The 23,431-nt window shown below is 44.1% G+C and overlaps 1 protein-coding gene across 2 annotated transcripts in view; it reads right to left on the bottom strand.

Annotated features, from left to right (window-relative positions):
* Nucleotides 1–23,431, bottom strand: part of MTHFD1L (methylenetetrahydrofolate dehydrogenase (NADP+ dependent) 1 like) — a 166,082-nt gene that overhangs the window by 48,450 nt on the left and 94,201 nt on the right. For both annotated transcript variants that reach the window (XM_016149137.2, XM_036222676.1), the window contains exons 21-24: nucleotides 17,205–17,344; nucleotides 13,315–13,356; nucleotides 12,538–12,638; nucleotides 11,819–11,996 (exon numbers count right to left, since the gene is read on the bottom strand). In XM_016149137.2, the coding sequence (XP_016004623.2) occupies nucleotides 11,819–11,996; nucleotides 12,538–12,638; nucleotides 13,315–13,356; nucleotides 17,205–17,344 (461 nt within the window). The remainder of the gene's footprint in view (nucleotides 1–11,818; nucleotides 11,997–12,537; nucleotides 12,639–13,314; nucleotides 13,357–17,204; nucleotides 17,345–23,431) is intronic.

Here is a 23,431-nt window from a genome sequence, read left to right as displayed (position 1 = left end):
ATGCACACGCAGGCACCCTCTTCTTTGATACGTCAAGATGCTCGTGAGATGCCTTTACCCGAGTGCTGTTACACAGGACCAGAGGTTCAACGGGGCCTGGTCAAAAGCGGCTGCAGGAAAAGCTCATGCTCTCTCAGGGCGCTCTGATGGACCTCACGTGGGAACAGCCCTGGGACCAAAGCCCGACACAGAAATCTACCAGGTGGCAAGGGGCCTTTTGTAAACCATGCCATAGGAGAAATTGGAGAAGAATCTCCACCTCTTGAAGCGACAACTCTGGAAAGAAATGCTCTCTGTCTTCCAGAAAGGTAGAATGTGAAATGAGGATGGAAACTAGAAGTAATTTTTAGCTTAATGTTTAAGGAAAAGCTATAATAACTGGAGCTGCCTCACTTAGCAGTGACACGTCCACTCTCTGAGAGCATTCAGTATCAGGTAGCCATGATGCCATGAATACTGTAGAAAAAATTACTGTATGAGCCCACAGAGTTGAGGCTGGGCTAGAGGGATAACCTGGAGGGTAACTTCTCATGTGAGCGATGTGATGCTCACACTAGCTGAAGGATTAAGACCGGCCTATAAACTCTTGGAGGTCGAGGACCACTTTCTGCTCGCTTAGAGGTGGGATATAACACGGCCCCTGGAGTATGCAGCGCACCTTCGATATACAGCTGAACAAATGGATATTTCTAAATTTATCGACCGAACATGTATCCCATGTGGTGCAAGTTACAGAAGGCAATTAAGAAAGTTCAGGTCGCGATGTGCTGAAGATGACACAGAGGACTTTTTACGGGAACCTTCGGTCTCACTCATCAGCATCTTAAGTAGACAGGGCACTGAAGTGCTCGCTACAGACGCTGCACTGAAGCTAACAGGATCTTTTCTGCTGGTCAATAAATGGCCTTGCAAGGAGCAGCCCCTTTTAAGAAATAAGTTACTAGGAAGCTGGACGCGATTTCCAGCACCCACACAGCAAGTACAGTGACCAGGCTTTGTTGGGCCAGTCAGCTCTCAGGATGCTCTGTTCCCCAGACAGTGTCCCCACTGCACCTAGTCTCCGCCTGTGCCTCACTCGCCCCCTGGGCCATCCCAACCTCCGTGGGTACAGCAGCACAGCTGGGTGGCTATTACCGGGCGGGAGGGCCAAGAAAGAACGCAGCCCCTTCATATCACCTGGCTAAATCGTGCACCCTTTCTAGATCTGTCTCCTCGCTCCTGAGACGGGGCTGTGGCTATTCCACATCGTTTTTACTGCAAGCGCAGAAGCCAGTCAGTTCCCAGGATGGAAACGTCACGCTACACAAACCCTGAGTCACAGTATTATGGAGTGAGGGCGACGGGATGATAAAAAGAATGATGTTTCCTCTGGAAGTAAAACAAAATGACAACGAAATGGATATTATTATGTGTAACTTATTTAACGAATGGAATGCCTACTATTGAACTCTATGATTTGAAAATAAAGTCAGTGCATGCAACCTTTTCTATTAAGATGATAAAGAAGACTTCTCATGGGAACAAAGTAATAGTGAATAAAGAATGTGAAGAAATTTGCATGAGTATTGAATTGATTTAGTATTAGGTTTTAAACATGAAAATATTTTGTTTCAAGAAATATGTAGTTAACTTTAATTGTGGTAAAATACACGTAACGTTAAAATTTACCATCTTGCTCATTTTTAAGTGTACAGCTCTGTATTTTGCTGCTGTAAATCCAATCTTCAGAAGTCTTTGCATCTTGGAAAACTGAAACTCTATCCACATTAAACCCCAAATCCTCACTCCCCGTCCCCGCAGCCCTGGCAAGCACCATTCTACTTTCCATCTCTATCAATCTGACTACTCCGGGTACCCCAAATAAACAGAATCATATAATATTTGTCTCTTTGCTTCTGGCTTATTTCATTTAGCATCATGTCCTCAAGATTCATCTGTGTTGTTGCATGTAATTGAATTTCCTTCCTTTTTGAGGCTGAATTTTCATCGTATTTTTAAAGTCCATTCATCCATCCATGGACACTTTGATTATTTCCACCTTTTGGCTGCTGTAACATGGCTGGACAAATATCTTTTGGAGAACCCGGCTCTGAATTCTTTCGGGCATAAGGAAATATAAATTTCTTGTCAACAACCAAACTGTCTTCCTTGCTAGTGTTTATTTGAAAGTGTTTTGGGAATTTCTAGCAGGTGCCCAGGCTGACTTTGTGAACTGCGTAGTTGTGGTTTTATTTCCTGTAGGAAAACGGCAACCTCCCACACGCGACAGATGACCCAGACAGAAGGCAGCGCAGGAAAGCAGGAAGGGGTCAGTGGCATGAATCCCGGTCCGAGAGCCTGTTTCCGCTCGCCCTTAGTGCCCGAGCCCTGTGATTCCTGACAGGCACCCCTGCTGACCTGAGCCCCTGGCATTCCGCACTTCTGATGCCCCGACCGCAGCCTCACCAACCCTGGAGATGAGAATGCTTCCCGACTGCCTTCCAATGCCGCGTAGGGGAATGTACCATCGGCGCCCTGGGTGTGTGCCCTGCAGCCCCATGCTGAATAAATGATGTGCTGAATGAATAATGGAACTTGAAATCCCAAGACCAAAGTTCTCTTAGGAGTCCTACTACAATTTTTCTTTTTTTGTTCATGAGCGCAAGAAAATAAATAAAAAGAACATCTCAGCTAACACATTCTTTGGGTTTGATATAAAAACTACAAACTGCCCAGATAAGGTGGTTCCTATTGCATACGATCTATTTATATTTTGTCTGCAGGCAAGGAACTTCCCACTGTTTCTCTGCTTGATTTTTGGGGAGATGTGTAATCGCTGAAGGAAAAAAAAAAAAAAAGCCAAGCTCAGTCCGACGATCTTGATCTGAACATGATATTAGTTCTCTTTGGTAAAACAAATAAAATGATAAAATAAATTAAGAGTTTATGCATTAGTCATCCCTGGCTTTCCCTGGACTCCGTAAATGTGAACTCATGTATTTATTCACCGCAATCTCCCATCCTCACACCCCTAGTGTTTAGGGGAGTGGCTTGTACATAGCAGGTATTTCATAAATGGCTGCTGAATGACTAAAAGAACCGTCTACGGCAGGTACCTGGGAGACGTCGCAGCGTGCGAAGACCCTGTGACGGAGAGGGGACGAGGGGACGGCGGACGTGCACGGCAGGACAGAGTGGGCGACGAGGCTCTGAGTGGGTGTCCTGTGAAAGGAGGGAGATCACGGACTGCTGGGGGAGGCGTGGAAGTCAGGAGAAGCCGGCAAGCCATTAAAAAAGGACCTCGAATCGTGCTCGAAGGACATGATTTTAATAAGCGGTGAAAGAAAAGATTATTCTACACAAGGGGAAACGCGTAAGCGAAGGTGTGAACGGCGGCAAAGCAGGCTTATTCTGGAAATAGTGACGATTCCATTTGTGTTACCCACAGTTGCTTAACATACGTATAAGCCACTCCACGAAGCCTGGCATCTGTACCGGTGTCTTTGATCGTTTTTGAACTAACGCTGTTAAATCTTCATCTTCACCGAGAATATAACTCTGAATATATTCTACGTTAATTCCCTCTCGAACCTCTTAAACGTATGTCCAGCGGAAGCTTCGTGGGTTCCGCTAGCCTCATGTGGGCATTAAGCAGTTGAAATGTGACTGGGGCAACTGAGGAAATAAATTCTTAAATTTTAGTTAATTTATATAACCACCTGTGACCAGTGGCACAGCGCAGAAAATAACTGTGACCAATTGTTATACGTCGTACGGTCTCTTGCCTAAGTAGGTACACCTTTAATGCCAGCGGAGTGTTCGAGGTAAGCTGAAGGATGTGGCGGCCTTCACGCTTCATTACAGTCACTTTGTAGATGTGGCAATCCGGGCTCACAGAAGCTGAGCTGCTCAAAGTCAGATAGCGTACCCTTCTTGAAAACGTCTGGGAAAGTCTGTTGGAGTTATTATGAAAACGAAATGAAATGATCGAAGACCTGCCTTTTAAGTCAAAGGAACAGATCTACAAATTCCAGAAAAGGAGTTACTTAAGTTTTTAAATTATCTTGGAAATGGACGAAAATAAAGGGAAACCAAACATGAAGTGAACTAAAACAGACGTGAAAGCCAAAGCTGCTAGCATCGAAGCAAAGGAGGAGGCATGAGGGTTTCCTATTGGCATCTCATTCCACCTGCAGGTCAGGCCGTGTGGCCGGCAGCTCTGAACGTGCCCTAGAAGACCCATGGAGACACTGCACGATCCTGTCAAGGCTTCACTTTCTTTCAACAAGTCCACAACCGCTCAAGTGTTGGAACACGCGGCCGCTCCTCAGCGGCAAAACCGAACAAAAGCTACAACCGTTCTTTTGTTTCACCAAGGCCACAGGATTGGCAGGCGTTAAATGTCCTGAGGCTGTGATAGCGGCAAAATGTATTCTGACGCCCGTGATATATTTAAAGAGAAGGATCAATTAATGAACTCGTAAGCTGAATAGAAATCTCCTGACACAGTAATTATTTCAATTTGTATTTTGTATTTTAAACGAAGCATACATTTTCAATGATCTTCAAGTGCGGCGTGGTAAGTAAGCAGCCTTTTCTGTCCTTTAAATGAAAAGGTATAACGTGAAACCATCGCTGTTCATCTATACTGAGCACACACGAGGTGCAAGGGGTTCATTATGACATGTCCCCTGTGTTACGGGAGCAGCTCTATGTTGCTGCTGAGAACAACAGACCCAGTATCTTCGACTCAAAGCATGTCCTTGGCTGGAAACCAGTCCATCTGAGCTACCGAAGGTGTACGCGCCGACTTGCACGAGCCGGCCGCCGAGCGGCCACCTCTGCTGGCTCGCGGGCCCCGGGCAGCAGGTTCACCCAGAAGAGGCCCAGAGGACTGTCATTCTCCCGGGGCCGCCGGGATGTGAGGTGGAGACAGCCGGGGTCTGAGAGAGGAGAAAAGGCTCATCGCCAGAAAGTCGTCTGCATTCGTGCCTGTGAAACGGTAACCGAGAGGAATTCACGACGGTGACCTCTCACGCTCTCAAACGGGACGGAACATTACCGCGACGTCCACGGAAAGGAGTTACCGGGATCGGGCGAGGCTAACGGTCCCTTCTCCCCCGAGGGCTGCGTGCTCCACCTGGCCCACTCACGTGCGTGTATCTTTATAGCCCGCCTGCCGTCCTCCTCCCCACGAACCTCGCTCCGTAAACGCCCATGTGTTCTACGGGCCACGTGCACGCCCCCAGGTGCCGCCTGGGCTTTATGTTCACGTGCAAAGAGCCCTTGTTTTTGACGTGTGGCTCTTTTTCTTGATTGTACAGCAGCATATTCCCCTCACTGACCTACTGGAGATGCTCTTCTGAAGGAAAAAAAAACCCCACTTTTGGTCTTAAAGTCTCACTCAAGAACCGAGCAAACTACTTTCACGGAAGGAAAAAGACATCGTTTTCTGTTTAAAAACAAAAAAAAAATTAGTAAGACAAGTACCCAACCTTTAGGATACTGGGGCAATTGGAAGCCCGTGCTGTTTTGAGTGTTTTCCCCCTAAAATCTCATGGTGGTAGTGTCCCCTTCTGAAGTGGTCTGTTACGTGTGGTGCCTTTAATGACAGTATCTGAGATGGCAGTTAAAGGATGTTCCTCAGCGCCTGCCTTTCAGGTGGAGGAGAGAGACGGCGTTCCCACAGAACGGTCTGATGGAACTTAAGTCCCTGCATACCTTGCCCAATCCCGTGGGCTACGCAGTATAGAGCGGAAACAAATTCAGACAGTGAGGGTCTTACGCCATAGCAGATGGGAGCTTGACGGAAATTAAGTCTGAACTTAAGTCCGAAAGGCCGGGGGGGTGGACGGAGCGGAGGGGGAGGGTACGTGGCTAATATAGTGGGACTCTGACGGCTCATTTTATATCCCTTGGTCTTTCCGGACTGTTCTATAATTTCAGATGAAATAACCCACTTCTAACAACTTCTATCATGGTGACATTCCGTTTTTCATGTTAGAAGCAAGCACTTAAATGAAATCGCAGGAATCCTTGTGACATGCACAGTGAAACAGATGCAGGCCAGTGCTTCTTTCTCATCGGGTGCTATTTCTAGCTGGGGCACGCTGTGCCTGACTCACACGGGGCTGAGAACGCCAGGCGGGTTCTCACAGTAGGTAGGGTGTGAGCTCATGAGACCTGTCAAACACAGGCGAGTGGGGCAGACGGCAGGCCGAGGAGGTAAGGGATTCACGGCAGGCCCGAGAGACTTGGGAGGGCCCGGAAGCCAAGAATCTACCTTTGACAGAGACCTGAGGTGTGTTTGTGGGAGGGTGCGGTGTGGCCCAGGTGGGAATGTGGAGCATTCTTTGGAGCATTTCTTTGCAATGAAAGACATAGAGAAATGTGCATAAACATCACTTGAAGTTTTAACATTCTATTAATTATAACTATATATAACTATATATACGGTGTGAATATACTTAATACGATAGAATTGTTCATTTAAAAATTATTAAAGTGAGCATTTTCAGATTATGTATACATTCATCATAATCAAAAACACTCTCTATATATACACACACAATATACCTTACACGTATTTATATGAATGCACACTTATCTATTTATTTAAAATATGAGGCTCTGGCTACAAATTAAAGGATAACTCTTGAAAGCCCACCAACTGGCATGTGTTGAAGCTTGAACTGTTAAGAAATATAAAATAATTCCTCAATAACCAACAGCAACAACTATAACAACAACAAAAAAAACAACTAACCCCCAAACTCCTGCCTTAAAAAGACCAGCAGGGGAGAAAAGGCTCCTCAACTTTCAGGCAGTGAAAGTACAATAGTTCAGAAATCCGGGTGCTGGCTGTGGCCCTAGGCTGAGGCCTCCAGGTCTGTTTTGATCTCCTTTCATCCAGCCCCGCTGTGATCAAGGGAAAGGCTTCACTCAAAGAACAGGAAAGACCTTTTAATAAAAACAAACACTGTCCTCTCTTGCTGTCAAGGTTACACCTCGAAATGTTTGCAAGGCTAGCCCAGAGGAAGGATACCGACGTGATCTTTAATCTCCACTCCCGATTTCACAAACAAGATTCAGACCGATTTGCAAGCTGACTTTCGGTGCCACACGACCTTGGCCAAAGCGACTGAGTTTTTCATTATATCGCTAGTGGTTCTAAATTCTAGTGGAGAAAGAATGCCAGATGTCTTGCTTTAATATGGTTGGTTCCCTTCTTTCTCGGTGCACGAGAAGCCCTGGTTTCTAATGCCTGGTTTTAACCCACTTGGACAGGAAACCAGCTCCAGAGTTCTGGCAAAGTTATCTGAGTTCCAAGGTAATTCTTGCAGGTCAGTTCAGGAAGCCCTCTCATTGACTGCCAGCTTCCTGCGTCCCCGCACTTGACGCTGAGACATTTCATTTGGTTCTCATGGCAACCAGGTGAAGACATTATTTTACAGATAAGGCTTAGAGGCATGAGTTAACTTGCCCAAATTTTTATCCGTAGCAGGAGGCCTCATCAAGATTTTAATTCAATTCTACATGATCCCAAGGCTTTTATTCTCTTTTTTCTTAAAAATTAATTGAAGTGGCATTGGATAATATAAAGAAAGCTTTATCCTTTAATTATAGTATGTTACTTCTTCCATCAAGCGCCCATCTGTTAGGGGGTAAGTCCCTCACTGTCTCTGAATGTATTTCTGCTCTATAATGCACACCCCATGAGGTTGGGTGAGATATGCTTGAAATAATGTATGGAAAAGGGATGTTAGCTAATGAAGTGTAAATGTGAATTAGTTTTTCTTTCTTTAAAAACTATTTTCCCCCATGTTTGCAGATATGGTGATGTTATATTAGTCAACTATAAAGATATAGCTGTTAAAATAATACAAAAGGAAAAGTCAAAGAGAAGATGATTTTTGGGGAGACTATTAGCAGCTTCTTAAAGGGGACTGTGAGCATCCTAAAATGTTGAGAGGAAATGATGCATTGTATTTCAGATTTAAATATATTAATTCTCACATGATAAACATCCTATAAGCAATTAGGCCACTGCATCTTATTCCATATTTTTTTCAATTATCATTCTGAATTAATCGACAGCTGCCTCCAGTACCCTAATCAAAAGTTGCTTATTCTTGAATTAGAAGCTACTACTGTAAACGAGTGCAGAATTGTTCTCTGGAGAACAGTGGCTTGCTTAACTCAATTTTCTATAAAGTTTAGCATAGACCCCAAGTCAGCAGTGAAACTGGTTTCTTGCTTTGACTGTGGGCTGGTCTGCACCATCGAGCCTTGCGACCTGCTGCTGTCTGGGCTCCATGTCTCTGAGGTCAGTTATTTCTATTTCCCTCCAGCTGTTCCTCTTTCCATGGGGGTTTTGGGATGACTTCTCTCCCCCACCATGAAAGCAATCATGCCTTGTGCTCCCACACTATTTCGACTTCCTCCAAGTGATCCATCTCAGGTGTCTTTCTTCTGTAACACAAGACTGGGGTGGGGGTGGAGCAGGAAATAAGACACCATCAGTCCAGTGCTGAATGCGTTCTTGGTGGCCTCGAGGCGGGGGAGGTCCCAAGAGGCACACAGAAGCCCAGTTTGCACTGAGGAGTAAAGGCAGCAGCGTGATTCGTCCAGAAACATTTCAACCCTTCTTCCTTCCTGTAGAGAGATCCCACACCTACTGAGCTGCCAACCACCAAAGGTCGGTCATGGGGGATAAAGAAAGGGAACAGAAAAGGTGTCAAGAAAACCATTACTCAGTCCATCAGCACCCACTATGCAAGAAATCGGGAAGAAAGAAAGTGTGAGCTCTGTTACTGACTGCGCCACAACAGGGTTACGAGAGAAGATCGTCATGGGCTCATGTCATCTGCCGCCGTCCTGCCAGTGTGAAGGAAGGACATGGCTACGAGGGAGGCGGCAACAGCTCCGCACAGACTGTCATGCAGCAAGAAGCGGCTTATCTAATAAGCAATTACGCGGCTCAAACCTAATGTCTGTACCACAAGAAACAGGAGCGGAGTAAGTTGGCAACGGAGGCCAGAATTCCGGCCTCGAGGCCACCTATCAAATACAGGACTTCAGACCAAAGTATTATCGATTTCCCCCCTTTCCACCGGGAAGCAGACAATTTTAACAGCATTATCTCCATGAAGAATGGAAAATTCAGGGGAAAAAAATTAAGGTATCGGTGGAAACGAAAAGGGTTCATCTTAGGTTGAGTATGCATGTATGAGACAACGTAACTCAGAAACATTTCTTCTGTTTACTGACCTTTGCACCTGGGATGGTTCTCTTGAAAAAAGGCACACTTTACGAAACCAGTCATTAAAAACCACTGCTTTTGCCACTCAGCGGGGTGTCTTACGATCAGACGGCACTGGGAGCAGGCCAGGGAGAGTGAGCTCCCTGACGGCAGTTTGTGTAAAGGGCTGGGGACTGTGCCGGACGCTGTGGACACCCCGGCAAGGCTCCCCTGGGCACCAAGGTGCAGGGGGGAATACAGGATCACTGCGGTCAGCCACCAGCTGATGGCCTCAACATGCCCGGCGTGCCCACTGCAGGGCCACCTCTATCTCATGCGTAACATCTCCAGGGCAAAGAACGTGCGGCTTCTAATTAGGGCATATTTCTTCATGCTGAACCCGAGTCTCCCCCCTGTTGATCTCTACCACCTCTGTCACCCAGAATATTCTAGTCCCTTGTTCATAAAATGTCTTTACAACACAACAAATCCGTTCTGGGCTAATCGCCCCAATTCATTCCCGAAGTCTTTCTCTTTGCACGAATATTTACTGAGTGCCTACAATCTCTCTCACTTGGCATAGATTCCACGCCCATCACTCCCGTTTCCTCTTCAGGTGGGTCATGCAGGTACTGTCCCTTTAAGTAGTGTCCACCCCCACACGTTCGAATACAGTACTGAATTCTGAAGGACAGAGCAAGATGATAGCCTCCGTCTTTTCAGACACCCTCCCAACTCCGCCTCTTCCTGCCTATGGGACACTGGGCAGGTTACTTGATCTCTTTCTGCTTTAGTTTCCTTACCTGTAAAGGAGTGGGGGTGGGGGGGGGGCAGCAGCAATTCCTCCCTAAGAGGGATGTTAGGATTAAAGAAGTTAACGCGTGCAAAGCGCCCATTACGCCTGGCACTCCAAACGCCCTCCTCCCTCAGGGGCCTTAGCGATGGAGTCAACGCCAGGATCGTGGTGACGCGACTCCAGAGGTACAGGGGACGCGGTTTCGCCCTCTCTTCACTCACGCTTTTGGTCTCTGCCATGTGCAAAGGAAAGAGGAGTGATGCTGTCACGTCCGAAGACAGACCAACAGAATTTGTGAGGGACGGAGGGACAGAGAAGCACAGTCAGCTCGAGGCTGACCTCTGAGGACAGTCAGAGCCGGAGCCACAGAATTCAGAGCGGAGCTGTTTACGGGGGTAAACGGAGGTCAAACGCGAGGTCCTAGGAGGTTCAGGTTTCCTTAGCGAAGGCTCACTGTCCAGATACATTTAAAAATATACCAGACGATCTAGCAACTCTACGTCTGGGTACATACCCCAAAGAACTGAAAGCAGAGTAAGGAAGAAATATTTTTATACACGTGTTCAAAGCATCATTTCCGATAGCCAAGAGTAAAATCAACCTAGGTGGACAGCCACGGATGGTATGCGCATACGATGGAACATCATTCAGCTTTAAAAAGAAAGAAAATTCTTACACATGCAGTCACGTAAATGCATCTTGACGACATTCTGTTAAGTGAATGCTACAGACTGAATGAGTCCGCCCCCCCCCCCCCCCCGAAATTCATGTCTTTAAGTTTAATCCCCGAGGTAGTCGAATTAGGGGTGGGGACCCTGGGGGTGATTAGGCCATGAAGGCGGAGCCGACACAAACGGAGTTAATGTCCTTATGAAAGAGCCGCTACAGAGAGCCCTCACCGCGGCCGCCTAGGGAGGATGCCAAGAGAAAACCTCGCCGGGCACTGAACACGCCGGCACCTCGATCTTAGACTTTCCAGCCTCCAAAACTGCGAGGAATAAATTTCCATCGTTTTTAAGCAACCCAGTCTGTGGTATTCTGCTACAGTTGCCCAAAACAGACAGTGAATAAGCCACTCACAACAAGACGAACGCCCCGTGGTTATACTCACGAGACATGCCGTCAGACTCGTGGGGAGGGCAAGCGGCGAGGCGGCTGCCGGGGGCAGACAGGAGTGGGGAATGGAGACGCGCTGTTTCGTGGGGACAGGGTTCTGGTTACACAAGACAACAAAAGCTACAGAGATGGATGGAGGTTGGACGACCACGTGAACGTAGTTAATACTGCGAAACTGGACGCCTAAAAACGGTAAGGATGGTCAATTTTATGTCACGGGTATTTTACCACAATTAAAACATTTAAAAAATATATATCAGACATAGCTCAAGCAATGAGCTTTTCCCAAAATCAGGGAAAAGAGCTACCGCAGAAACAGACGAAGAAAATATGGCCCGTGACTTCATAAGCCTTACGAAGTTGCTCAAAGGTCCTGTTTCTGTGCAAACTGTGTTGACCGTGGTTCTCCAAGGCCCCTCCTCGCCGACACCTGCTATGTGGAAATGGAGTGTAGCCTCCCAAAGCACCGGCTTTGGGGCAAGGAGCTGGGCGGTCCTCGGTACCGTGGCCTTGTCAGATGGCTTAGCCTCTCTTTCCTTCCGTCTCCTTATCAGCTTGTGGGTTGTTGCGGAGGAGTAAACGGGGTCAAACTACGCGAAAGTGCTCGGCACTGTCAGCACTGGCCGGGCTCGCAGTTCAGGTGCAGGAAACATTAGCCACCGTGAATCGCCGCGGCGGGACCTTACCTGAACGTCGTACAGGAACTGAAAACGGCTTCTCTTACTTGCAGCTTCTCTCACAGCCCAAGCCAGGTCCACCGACCCTTTTCCACCAATCGACCAGTGGTAGCAAGGGACGGCGTCGAAGGCTCCCGCCCGCTTCGCAAGCTCGCACACCAAGTCGATCTCGGCGCGGGTGTCGGTCCTAGCAATGAAGACGTTTGCGGGTTTGCATCTGTACTCGTTTAGTGATGTTGTTTTTAAAGAAAGACTCACCGTTTATAGAGAACTCTGCTCCCTCACACTGAATATATTTGAAACATCAAAAGTGGTTACATCGTGTTTAAATAAATCAGACTTAAATAAAAGCATGCGGGGAAAAAATCCTCTCCGACATGACTCAAATATTTCAAGTTGTTAAGAGTTTTCTTGAGAAAATTCCATAACATATCCCTTTGATCATCCACAGTCTTTCGGACAGAAATGGTGGGTGAAATTTAAAAAGAGAAAAGAAAAGAAAAAAGCCAAAGAGATAGTAAGTCACTCTATACAATTTCATTCCCTAGTAACATTTGAGAACGCTTCTGTTGAAATGGAACAATCCCAACTAAACCAACAGAAAGGGCAAAGTATGTCTGTATACTTTTAGATGAAGCAGAGAAAAGACCAAACATCCCCAAGACACAACTCTGGTGTACGGGGTGGCCCAGCGCGATGGCTGCACTGGAAGTAGGAGGCTGACTTACTTGAAGACATTCAGAGCCACGACGACGGGGACCCCAAAGAGCTGAGCGATCTGAATCTGCTTCTGGAGGTTACAGCAGCCGTCCGCTACCAGCTGGATGTTCTGTGAGGAAACCAGACCCTCCTGTACCGCTTCCCACCACACCTGCCGAACTAAACTGGCAGGGCCACTGTGGCAAGTTTGGCATCCGACGGTAGATTTGGGTCTTGAGCCAGGCCGCGATTTCTGCGGCTGACTAGTGCCTAGGACATTAGTGGCGTGCCCATGCCACACAGGCTGGTGGACAAGAAGGCACAAGGCCCAGCAGGAGGGCGGGGGCTCTGCCCAGAGACTCCCTGCTTGAGCCCCTGGTGCCACCTGTAGGAGCTAAGAGGTACTGCTGCCAGTACACCTACATATTTACAGAAGGGAGTCAAGTAGCTCATGCAAGTCATAGGCTAACTGTACATCCTCCAAAAGTCGTCTTTCTTCCACCTCTAAAGAATACACGGGTATAAGCTTTATGTTTGTTTCGGTGCCGGACACTGTGAGCTGGGGGTGGGGGTAGGGGGTGAGTAGGAAACAGTAGCTGAAGACCACGTCTGGTATTTCTCAAGATTGAAGAGTTAACTGAATGGACTGTATCCCTGGCCCCGACCATTTCCTCTAGGATTATTAGAAAAGCACCATTCTAAGAGGTCCCTGGGGATGGACTCATCCACTGAATTTGAGTTACATGCCCGTGGTTAACTGGGTCTGAATGATTCTTCGTTTAAGCCTTGAAAACAGTCACTCTTACCTCCTCGGTATATTCTCTCTTTAGAGGGACACCAGCAGTTACCTGAGATAAGAGACAAAATTAAGAATAACCTCGTTAAAATGCTTACTCTAACTGATCAAGATTTGGCAGAAAAACGAATCACAGTCACTTTGGGGGATGGTACATTTAAAAGCACATTTTGTACTTTTAAACCAGTTAACTGGTAGCTCTAGCTGAACAGAGTCTTGTGGGAAACTTTTAAAAAACACTGATGCCTGGGCTCCGCTCAGACCAATTAAAGCAGGATTTCTGGGAGGGAGACCCCCGGGTCAATAATGTTTAAACACTTCTCCAGGCAATTCTAATGTGAGCCAATCCTGATAACTTTTGTACTGTTGCCCATTATCCTAGCATAAAATGGAATTTACAATATAGTTGATACCCGATTTATACAGAGTGCATCATCATTTCTAAATAAACTCTGAATCATTTTAAAGTAATGCCATTGCTTTCCCCTTTTTTTGGCCGTATAAGCCTGGCAGGGCAGTGTAAAGATGAGGAAACTGAAGCTGAAAGAAGGCAGGTGTCCTTCCCAGGCGACAGAGCAGGCGAGAGGCTGAACATGGACTTGCAGGCAATCGGGTTCTGAAACCCCAATTTAGTCCCTTTCCACAATCCCACACTGTTTTTGTCGATGGCCTGCTACTTGTTTTGGTGAGAAACACCTGAAAACATTTTCATTCACCGAGGATGTGGTGGTTTAATCTCCTCTCAGTGGAAGAGGGAATATCAGAATATTAGAAATCCTTTGAAAAGAGGTTGCCTCTGTGACGTTGCTTCTGATAGCATGTGAAAACCAGGTGTTTTCAGACGGACTTTTCTGGCAGTAGTGTAGCCTAAAACACTGAGTGAACTTTTCAACTGGAACAACTAAAATGCTAGATTAAAAATACAACAAAGTATTGCCGAGCTTATTGTGATAATTTTTCAATATAACGTTATATGTCCATTACACCTCGACTAAAAAAAAGCAATATATAAGAATCTTGTCAAACTTTTTAAAAATATAAAAGTACATGAGAAAAATCTAAGAAAGAATGCAGAAGCCCTTTGTGGAATAAACTGTAAGTCATTATTAAAATACAATTAAAAGACCTAAATCGATGAAGAGATTGATTGAAGATCAGAAGGAAGGAGGGACTATTTAAATAAGTAATGTTGGGCCAACTGGTTACTAACAAAGAAAAAAATGAAATTCCATCTAGTCATTGTACCACATACTAAAAATCAGTAATAATGGGTACAGTGGTTAATTCTATGCGTCAGTTTGGGGCACAGGGTGCCCAGATATTTGGTCAAACATGATCTGGGGTATTCTTTGACTGAGAACAACATTTAAATTGGTGCACTCTGAGTAAAGCAGACTGCCCCCAATCATGTGGGTGGGCCACATCCAATCATTGAAATGTCTGACTAGAACACAGAGACTCTCTGCGAGAGAAAACTCTCCAGCGGACTGTCTTCACACCGGGACTAGAGCATCTGGCCCTCCTGCGTCTCTAGCCTGCTGGCTCACGCTATATATTTCAGACTTGTCAGCCTCCATAACTGTACGAGCCAATCTCTTATAATATATACTTTTACGTAAATACACATCCTATGGGTTCTAGAGAGCCCTTGTTAATACAATGGGTTTAAAGAACTGATTGTGAAATAAAACCGTGGATTAAAAAGTATAATGGAATGTGAGTTCTTATATTGTACCGAGAACGGTCAGTACTTTGGAAGACAGGATATAAATTTAAAATGATTGGGGCTAAAATGGGCAAGTTCAAGGGTTACAGGATTTTCCACTGCACAATTTATGGGAAAAAGAAAATCAAGCTAAATAAACATAAGACGCGGCCATGGTTATTTGTATAATGATAGAGAAGGAAGCAGAAATTACAATGGATCAAAAATGTTATCACAAAGTTGATTCAAGAAGAAAAAAGGAACGACACTGAGATGGAGAATATGGAATATAGGATTAAGAAGATGAAAGCTTATTTATTATTCAATTATGGAAAACATTTCCTAGATACAGTCTAAGCCAGGCACTAGGGATATACAAATTAATAAGACACAGTCCTTAATCTCAAGGAATTCAAAGTCGAGCAGGGAGATATACATAAAGACATTCATAAAATACGACACAGAAGGTACTACTGGAGCCTCTTCCTTTTTATTATCCTCCACGTTTATCTGAGCCTCTTAAGCTTGAGCCCTGTTATAGTCATCACTGGCATGGAACCACGACTTCAAGAGCAAGATTGAGGTGAGCAGAAAATGCAGCCATTGTAAACCAGAGCACATACATTAAGATGAACTGAACAGGGTTATAAATCATGTAGAGAATTGTTATAAGACAGAGACTACAGTGTGGAAAAATGTATTAGATTAGAAGCCAAGAGACCCCGGATTTGCATCTGATTAGTTCCTAAATAGATGCGATAATAAGCAAGCCACCGATTCCTTCTCCACCTCAGTGACTTTATCTTTATTATAAAGACTAAACCGGCTAGATAATCTCTTAACCCTTTCCAGAATTAAAGTCCTTCGATTTTATCATTTTCAGGGTGCGAAATAGGGAAAGAATTTCAAATGCATCTTATATTGGCAGAAATAGATTTTTTTGAAAATAGAAGCTGGTATATAGAGTCAAAGTCTAAAGTTGAATGATTTACGCAGCAACAAGCGGTGTTTTGAGCAAAATTAGAACTCTTTAGAATTTAATACTTTATGTGTTATGCCAACCTTCCATTTGCAATAATGATGAAGCTGCAGGCTAAAATGAAGTGCTTCTGTGTCTGGTGTTATGGGTGGATCTGGGGTTCAGAAACTGCTTATTCTACATTAACATGCGGCTCTGCACAGTGGACAGAATATGAGGATTGTCTCTAAGTGACGGTCTTCATATCTGGCTCTCTGCTGATCTGGTAATACATCCCCTAAACCCTCAAACCTCAACTTCCTCATCTGTAAAATGGTATCAAATAATGTCTGCCTCTCTTAGGACAAAGAGTTGCTCAGATGATTAAACAATGCACGTTAAGGTGTTTCATGATGGCAAAACTGTTATTTGTTTTGCTATGTAACAATTGTTAATTATGTAACTTTTGTGAAAATAATCTACCAACTAAGCAATCAGATTTGGCAGTTTGTCTAACATATATTAATAGTGTCAATGACAAAGCCACGCCAAATTATACTATTTCAAAAACAATCAGTACATCATTTCATATTCTTCCTTTGAGAATACATAAAAATAAAAAAAGAAAAACACTATACCTTTACTGTGGAAATAATAATAAATTCTATATATAATAATATAGGTTAACATCAAAGATCTTTAAAAATATTAAAACAGAATTTGTTTTCTCAGTAAAGCTCTCTTAGAAATAACCCAGTGTTGTAATGGTTATAGAGTGAAGTCACAATAAACAGAAACAGAAGGAACATAGTTCTAGCTGAAATCTGATGAGATGTAGCATCAGTGAACCAAGAAGCTATCTGTAGAAACACTGAATAATTTCACTCACAAGAGCGATCACTCTAATCCATATGTGCTCTATTCAGGAACCAGAGCCTCTACCCTTCCATTACCGTGGGGTTATAAAATGCTAATATGAGTTTCAGATAATGAATCTTAGGACTAAAAAGTGGTTACATTATGCTCCTTTCCAAAACCCTGCACAGAAATAACTTTGTGCGTATTATTATACTAAACTTTAAGGGCCCTATCATGGAGATTTATATAAAAAGAGAAAGACGTTACAGAAGACTGGAATTATTAAGCAGGTTTCAATATTCCAAATGCTAACTTCTGCTTTATCTTAATTAAAAACTTTTTTTTTTTTTTTTTTTTAACTAGGGAGTACGAGACTCACACTTGGCCCGCCTCCGTGCATCTTCAGGGCTCGCACTGTTGCCACCAGCACGACTACGTTGGGCACCAAGCCAGAAGCTCGACACTTGATGTTGAAGAATTTCTCCATGCCAATGTCGGCGCCGAAGCCAGCTTCCGTCACTGTGGGGAATCAAGTTGGAAAGTTGCTGTTACCCTTCTAAAAACAATAGTAGGGTTTGGCAATCATAGGTCTGGTTCGGATCCCAAGGAGAGCTTAAATTCCCCGTCACGTCCAGGTGACTACACAGCCCTGCACTTTGCTCGTATGCAAAGGTAAACTGATTTCCCCCCAGCTGCAGAAAACGTTCTACTTCCTTACATTCCCTGAAAAGATGGCTCTCTACTTCACACCACAGTGCCTTGGCCAAGGTCTTGATTTTTTTTTTTCCTGGTATAACTCAGAACGAAGCTTGTCTTTACACAGCTGGGATTTTCAACTTTTTAATGGAGTTCCAAATTGAATCAAAGAACACTGCTAGCATAATTACCATAGAAAATCCTTTCTCACTCCTTATATCAGACTCGTAGACTCATTTATTTTAGTGCTACTTGGTCATTTCTGCTGACTGACAAAATTCAAGTTAGCTGAGTGGCTTAAGGAGGCTGATCATCAGGCTTGATATGATTGCATCTTTATGCCATAACCACAGAGACACTATTGGGGTTTACAATGAGTCTTCCCAGAATGTGCCATCCTGGCATGTAGATTATTTTGAGCTGAAAACAACTGCAACCCAAAAAGGCTCAGGAAGAGATTTTTACCTCCCTCTTAACTAAAAGAATTTACAAAAAAAAAAAAAAAAAAAAAAAAAGGCCTTGTCCAGGCAGAACATTATCACCAGAGCTATCTACAGAGAATATGGCCTAGGTTGGTGGGGGACAGTCCACGGTGCTTGGGGACCAAAGTCCTCTCTGTCCCACTGTCTCTGCATGGCCCAGCAAACATTTGTTTTTCCATCCCCATGTGAACTGTTCTCCTCCCCTTCGAAGTCCCAGACTCCTGCCCCTTCTCATTAGGTCAGAATGGAATATAAGCCCCAATAACTGACTGCCTGCAAGCCCCATATTCTTATGCGGTCCGCGCATGTTCCAAATTAAACTTGATTTGTTCCTGTTAATCTGTCACATGTCAATTTGCTTCTTAAATCAGCGGGAAGAATTCGGAGGAGTGGAGGAAACGTTTTTCCTCCCGGATGGCACTCATCTTTCGGCATCCCCTCCCCTCGCCCCGAACTGCTACAACTGTTACTGTGGCAAGCGTGGAGGGAGCGGAGTGAACGTCCAGTGCTGCTTTCCAAGACAACGCCACTGACCCCGGTCAGCAGCCGGCGGCAGCACGCACAGGAGCATGCGCTCTGGGACCGGCAGCACCAGCGCCACCTGGAGGCTTGTTAGCAATGCAGAATCTCAGGCCTTACCCCAGACCTATTGGATCAAAATCAGCATTTGAATAAGATCTCCAGGTGAGATGAATGCCCATTAAAATTTGAGAAGCACACTGCTCTAGGAAAGGAGCACTATTAATGTAATAGAAACTAAATATTTATGAAATATACTCCATATTCTGACAGTACAACCAAGACCTAATTTACAGCAGAGACAGGAATTACAGGAAAAAAACATTTATTGAGATAAAATCAAAATATTTAAATCGTGAACAAATGAAGATCTCTGTCCCAAGTATTCCTTGAATATGCATATTTTAAAAAGAATCAAGGAAATAAAAACGACAAAAATGTCACACATAATTTCAGACTCTGAATACATCAAACGGTTGATCTAATTCTTTATAGTTTCCTTTTAGTACTTCATATGCCCATATAATTTTTATACAATAGGTAGAATTTTGTAGTTCCACTCCGTTACTTTAGAATTATCACAGGTTTTCCTCCAGTATTACAAACTTTCGAAATTTATCATTATAAGTGGCAGTTTATAATTTTGTTACGTTGATGTACCAAGATTTATAAATTGTTCCCTGTTATCGGACATTTGGCTTGTTTCCAATACAAATAATGCTGCAAAATATCTGTGCGTATGAGCTTTAACCTCTTTTAAATTATATTCTTGGAATAAATTCCCAAGGGTAAGAGTACGGAGCCAGAGTATGTTAAAAAATTTTATGACTGTTGATATGCTTTCGACAAAATGAAAAAATATTCCTTTAAAAATATTCAATTTGGAATGAGTATAGCTACAAGTCATTTTTTCCTTTATTATATTTTCTTTGAACAAGACATGTAGCAGAACAATTTAAAGAAGTACACAAGCGGTCCTCGACCTTTCTGGCACCAGGGACCGGTGCTCCTGAGAATCTACCGCCTGATGATCTGTGGTGGAGCTGAGGCCACCGGTGATGCTGGCGCTGGGGAGCGGCTGCAGATACAGATGAAGCTTTGCTGGCCCACCTCCTGCTCACCTCCTGCTGTGCGGCCCGGTTCCTAACAGGCCACGGACTGGCACCAGTCTGCCGGCCAGGAGTTGGGGACCACTGGAGTAGAAGATGTTCCTTTCTATACAGTATTTGGGACAATTCTAGAGATTTTACTAGTAGTAGTCAAAACCAGAGATGATGGTTGATGGTCACAATCCCTGTGCCAGTGGTGGCCGTGGTAAAAGCAATGTTAACTTTGGCACAGTGGTGGTGTCGTGGACCGCAGAAGAGGAATATCCTGTGGGCTTTGTCAAAGGTCATTACAGACTGGGCTTCCACTAGGGAAAAAGACAGCAAGGCCATCAGTGCCGATTACAGGTGACTGTCCTGCTTGCCAGAGTCAGAGACCACGGACAGGCAGACGGACGGGATCCAGAATCCCTCCCAGCTGTGCGAACTTGGTGAGTTGTTTACTCTGTTTCAGTCTCAAAAGTCCTCATGTGACTTGTTGAAAGGACAAAGTGGGTGACGCACGTAAAAAGTACTAAGTTACTGCTTTTTGGTGCATATGGGAGCTCACAAAAATGGTCTGCATCGTTGTCACCCAAAGAACAGGTCTCCTCACTTGCTAGAAATCATAGTCAAGTCTTAAGCATTGGTTGAATTCCTGCTACGTCCAGGCACTTCCTCAGGGGCAGAAGTCCCGCCTCAGAGTCCCTAACCTGAGGCATTCCAGGGATGTGGGTGGAGAGGCCACCTGCTACTGGATGCGAGAGAACTGGACAGCAGAGCCTTGGGAAGAATAGGTTTTGTCTGAGAGGTTTGGAGAAAGCTGACGGTAGAGCCAGGCTCTGAGGGACAAGCAGGTTTCTCCAGGACGAGAAATAAGGAGTTGGGGGATGGGCGAGGGAGGGCCTCAGGTCGGATGTCCCATTTCCTGGCCGCTGCCCTGGCCCTCTCAGGCAGAGTTAGCTGCCCCTGCCAGCCCTCTGGTTTGCTCCCTCGTGGTGCCCATATCTAGCTTTGTAGGTGGCACCTTAATTAAACTTAAGTTTCTTCTCTCACTTGGAGGGCAGGGGCCATATCTCATTCATCTTTGTATCTCCAAGACCTAATACAGTATCTGCTACATATAAATGAATTAATAAAGATATGCAGCAACTTTCAGAGTGGGACTTGGAACCAATGATGATCTAAAGGCTCTCACTCAATGGAGACAGGTAGATAAACACACAGAACAGAATTACACAGAATTAAAAATGTTCTTACACCTCCCTATCATACCTTTTTTTTTCACAATGCCAAAACAGTTTTAATAAAAGATGTAAATGTCATATCTGATAAAGCTATGACGATCTGAAATGTTTACATAGTCTAGCTAAGCTTAAATTCATGTTTTAAGAGACAAATTGGAAAATAAAAAGTATTAACAAGGAGAACCTCAGGGAAGAAAACAGGACATGGTAATAAAGGTGCAGGTATTGTAGCTTCCAAATGCCAAGGAAATATGAAGGGAAATGATTGCGGGGGAGGAGGGGAGAAAAAACAAAAAACAAAAAAAACGGAAAACAGAAGTACCAAATTCTTACACTTTGAAAACTGTTCTGAAATACTTCATGTTATCATTTTTACGTTATTTATTTTCAAATATCGGGCTTCTAAGGAAAACAGAGTGTGGGAAAGGTATGCTGATGTACCATCAGGAAATACAAAAGCTAGGGCCATTGAATAAGTAAGGTGCCATCAACAAACGACGATTTCCATAGAGGACTGTGTGTGTCTCAGTGGGTCATGGTATGAGAAGGAGACAAGCCACTTTTACTGTCAGATTCCATTTCCTTGGCGCTTCCTGAGATTTGTCAACATAGGAAAACCTGTATGTTTTCCTAGTGATCCAAAATAAGCAATTTATTCCCTCATTCTATTTGTTGTCCTTAATTTTACATGCGATATGGGCTGAATAATTATTTAAAGTTGATTTTAATATAGACTCGTTCTTAAGTCACGAAGCAAGTACCCTTTCTATGATTCAGAATTCCTGAAAAGCATGCACTGTAGACTTCTGAAAGCTGCATATTTAAAAAGGCTTGCGAGAAAATCTTTGCACGTGCCATAGCAATTATTTGTCTTGGCAATCTCTTTTATGTGGGGGTTACAGCTAGTCAACTTTCAACATGAATGAAAACAGGAAACACTGACTAATACTCTTATTGTGCGAGCACAGAAGCTATTAGATAGTGATTTTGCAGCATGGCTTGATTCAAATGTCAAAACGCATAATCTTCTCAGAAAGGAAGTGTCAGTGGATCTGGGTTGGAAAGGGATTAATTATTTGGACAAATACTGTTAGTAACCTGGACAGGAAACAGAGCTCTGGGTTCAGCTGGAGAGCAAAACCCAGTATTGGACAACCAGGTGGCTGGCCTTCCACATTGATCTGCTAGGACATTGTGAGTCACACTGCACCAAGTAAACGAAAACAACGAACAACTACACACTGCTGGGAGGCACACAGGATAGCTACGAAATTCTTCAATGCAGCAGAGAAAGGATTTTTACATCTCAAATGATTCTATCATGTCTCTAACCAGCAGTTCACAAAAAAATACAACTGAAATTCAATGACAATTTAGGACTCAGATAAGTAGTAGTCACTGAAGGGCTAATTGAAAGAAAAAGAAAAAGCCTTGACATCATTGCCCTGCAGGCAGGCCCTATAAAATATGGGTTCAAAAATTCTAGCCCCAGGAGGGAACTAACGTCTTCTGCTAGCTTCGTGGGCCACGCGCACACTGTGGTGCCCGGGTCCTCCTGATGTCCTGCCCAGAGCTCAACTTTCCATAGTACACGATCTGCACCACCTGGCATTCTACTCAGAAGCAATTCTGATTAAATGCATGCATCCTAGCATTAGGAAAAACCTTCATTTTTTCTCATCCACCAATTACTGAACTTCTAGAATGCTGCCTGGCATTTAAGCAATCACCCCTGGACTCATGTCTCCATTTAGTGAAGAAATGGTACACTTTTTATTTTACTTTACTTATTTATTTTTTTTGGTGTTGAATTTATTTTATTACTTTATTTTATCAATTTACTGGAGTGACATTGGTTAAAATAATTATACAGGTTTCAAGTGTACAATTCAGTAATACATTACCTACATATTTCATTGCATGTGACGGAAGGAGTTCTGACTTTGGGTGGTAAAAACACACAAGGAAACAGGCTATTTTAACATGACAAAGATGAAAAAGATTAATTACCTAGTAAAAAAAAAAAACATCTTTCCAATCCTTCTTCTTTCCCTTTTTGTTTTTTTCTTGCATGAATTCCCCTGGGTGGTTTAAAATTTTTATTTATTTACCATTATGCTGGTAAATTTGAATTCAGTTCTGTTTCACACTTACTTCTGAATGGTCTCCTGCTTTAGTACATTTACTGAACTCATTTCTATGGAATCGCAAACCATAAATGTAGATCAGTGGTTGTCACCTGGGGATGATCCTGCCCCCCAGGGGACATGTGGCAATGTCTGGAGTAATTTTTGGTGGTTGTCCCTGGCATCTAGTAGGCAGAGGTCATGAATACTACTAAACATCATATAATCCACAGGACACTGGCCCCCCCCCCCACAAATAAACCAACCAACCAACCAACAAACACCCAAACCAGAATTGTCTCCTCAAAATGCCGACAGAGACTGAGATGCTCTGCTGTAGTTTCGTCATGACCAAGGGGCCTTGAACTTTCTAGAGACTGTTCCTGAGAATGTTACAGATGCATTAGAATAAAAAACTACACAACTATAAACTATTACATTAACGATAACC

This window comes from Rousettus aegyptiacus, unplaced genomic scaffold (genome assembly GCF_014176215.1).
Source record: "Rousettus aegyptiacus isolate mRouAeg1 unplaced genomic scaffold, mRouAeg1.p scaffold_m13_p_1, whole genome shotgun sequence".
NCBI classification, from domain to species: Eukaryota; Metazoa; Chordata; class Mammalia; order Chiroptera; family Pteropodidae; genus Rousettus; species Rousettus aegyptiacus.
Note: the sequence above shows the minus strand (reverse complement) of the source record. Positions and strands in the feature narration are given on the sequence as shown.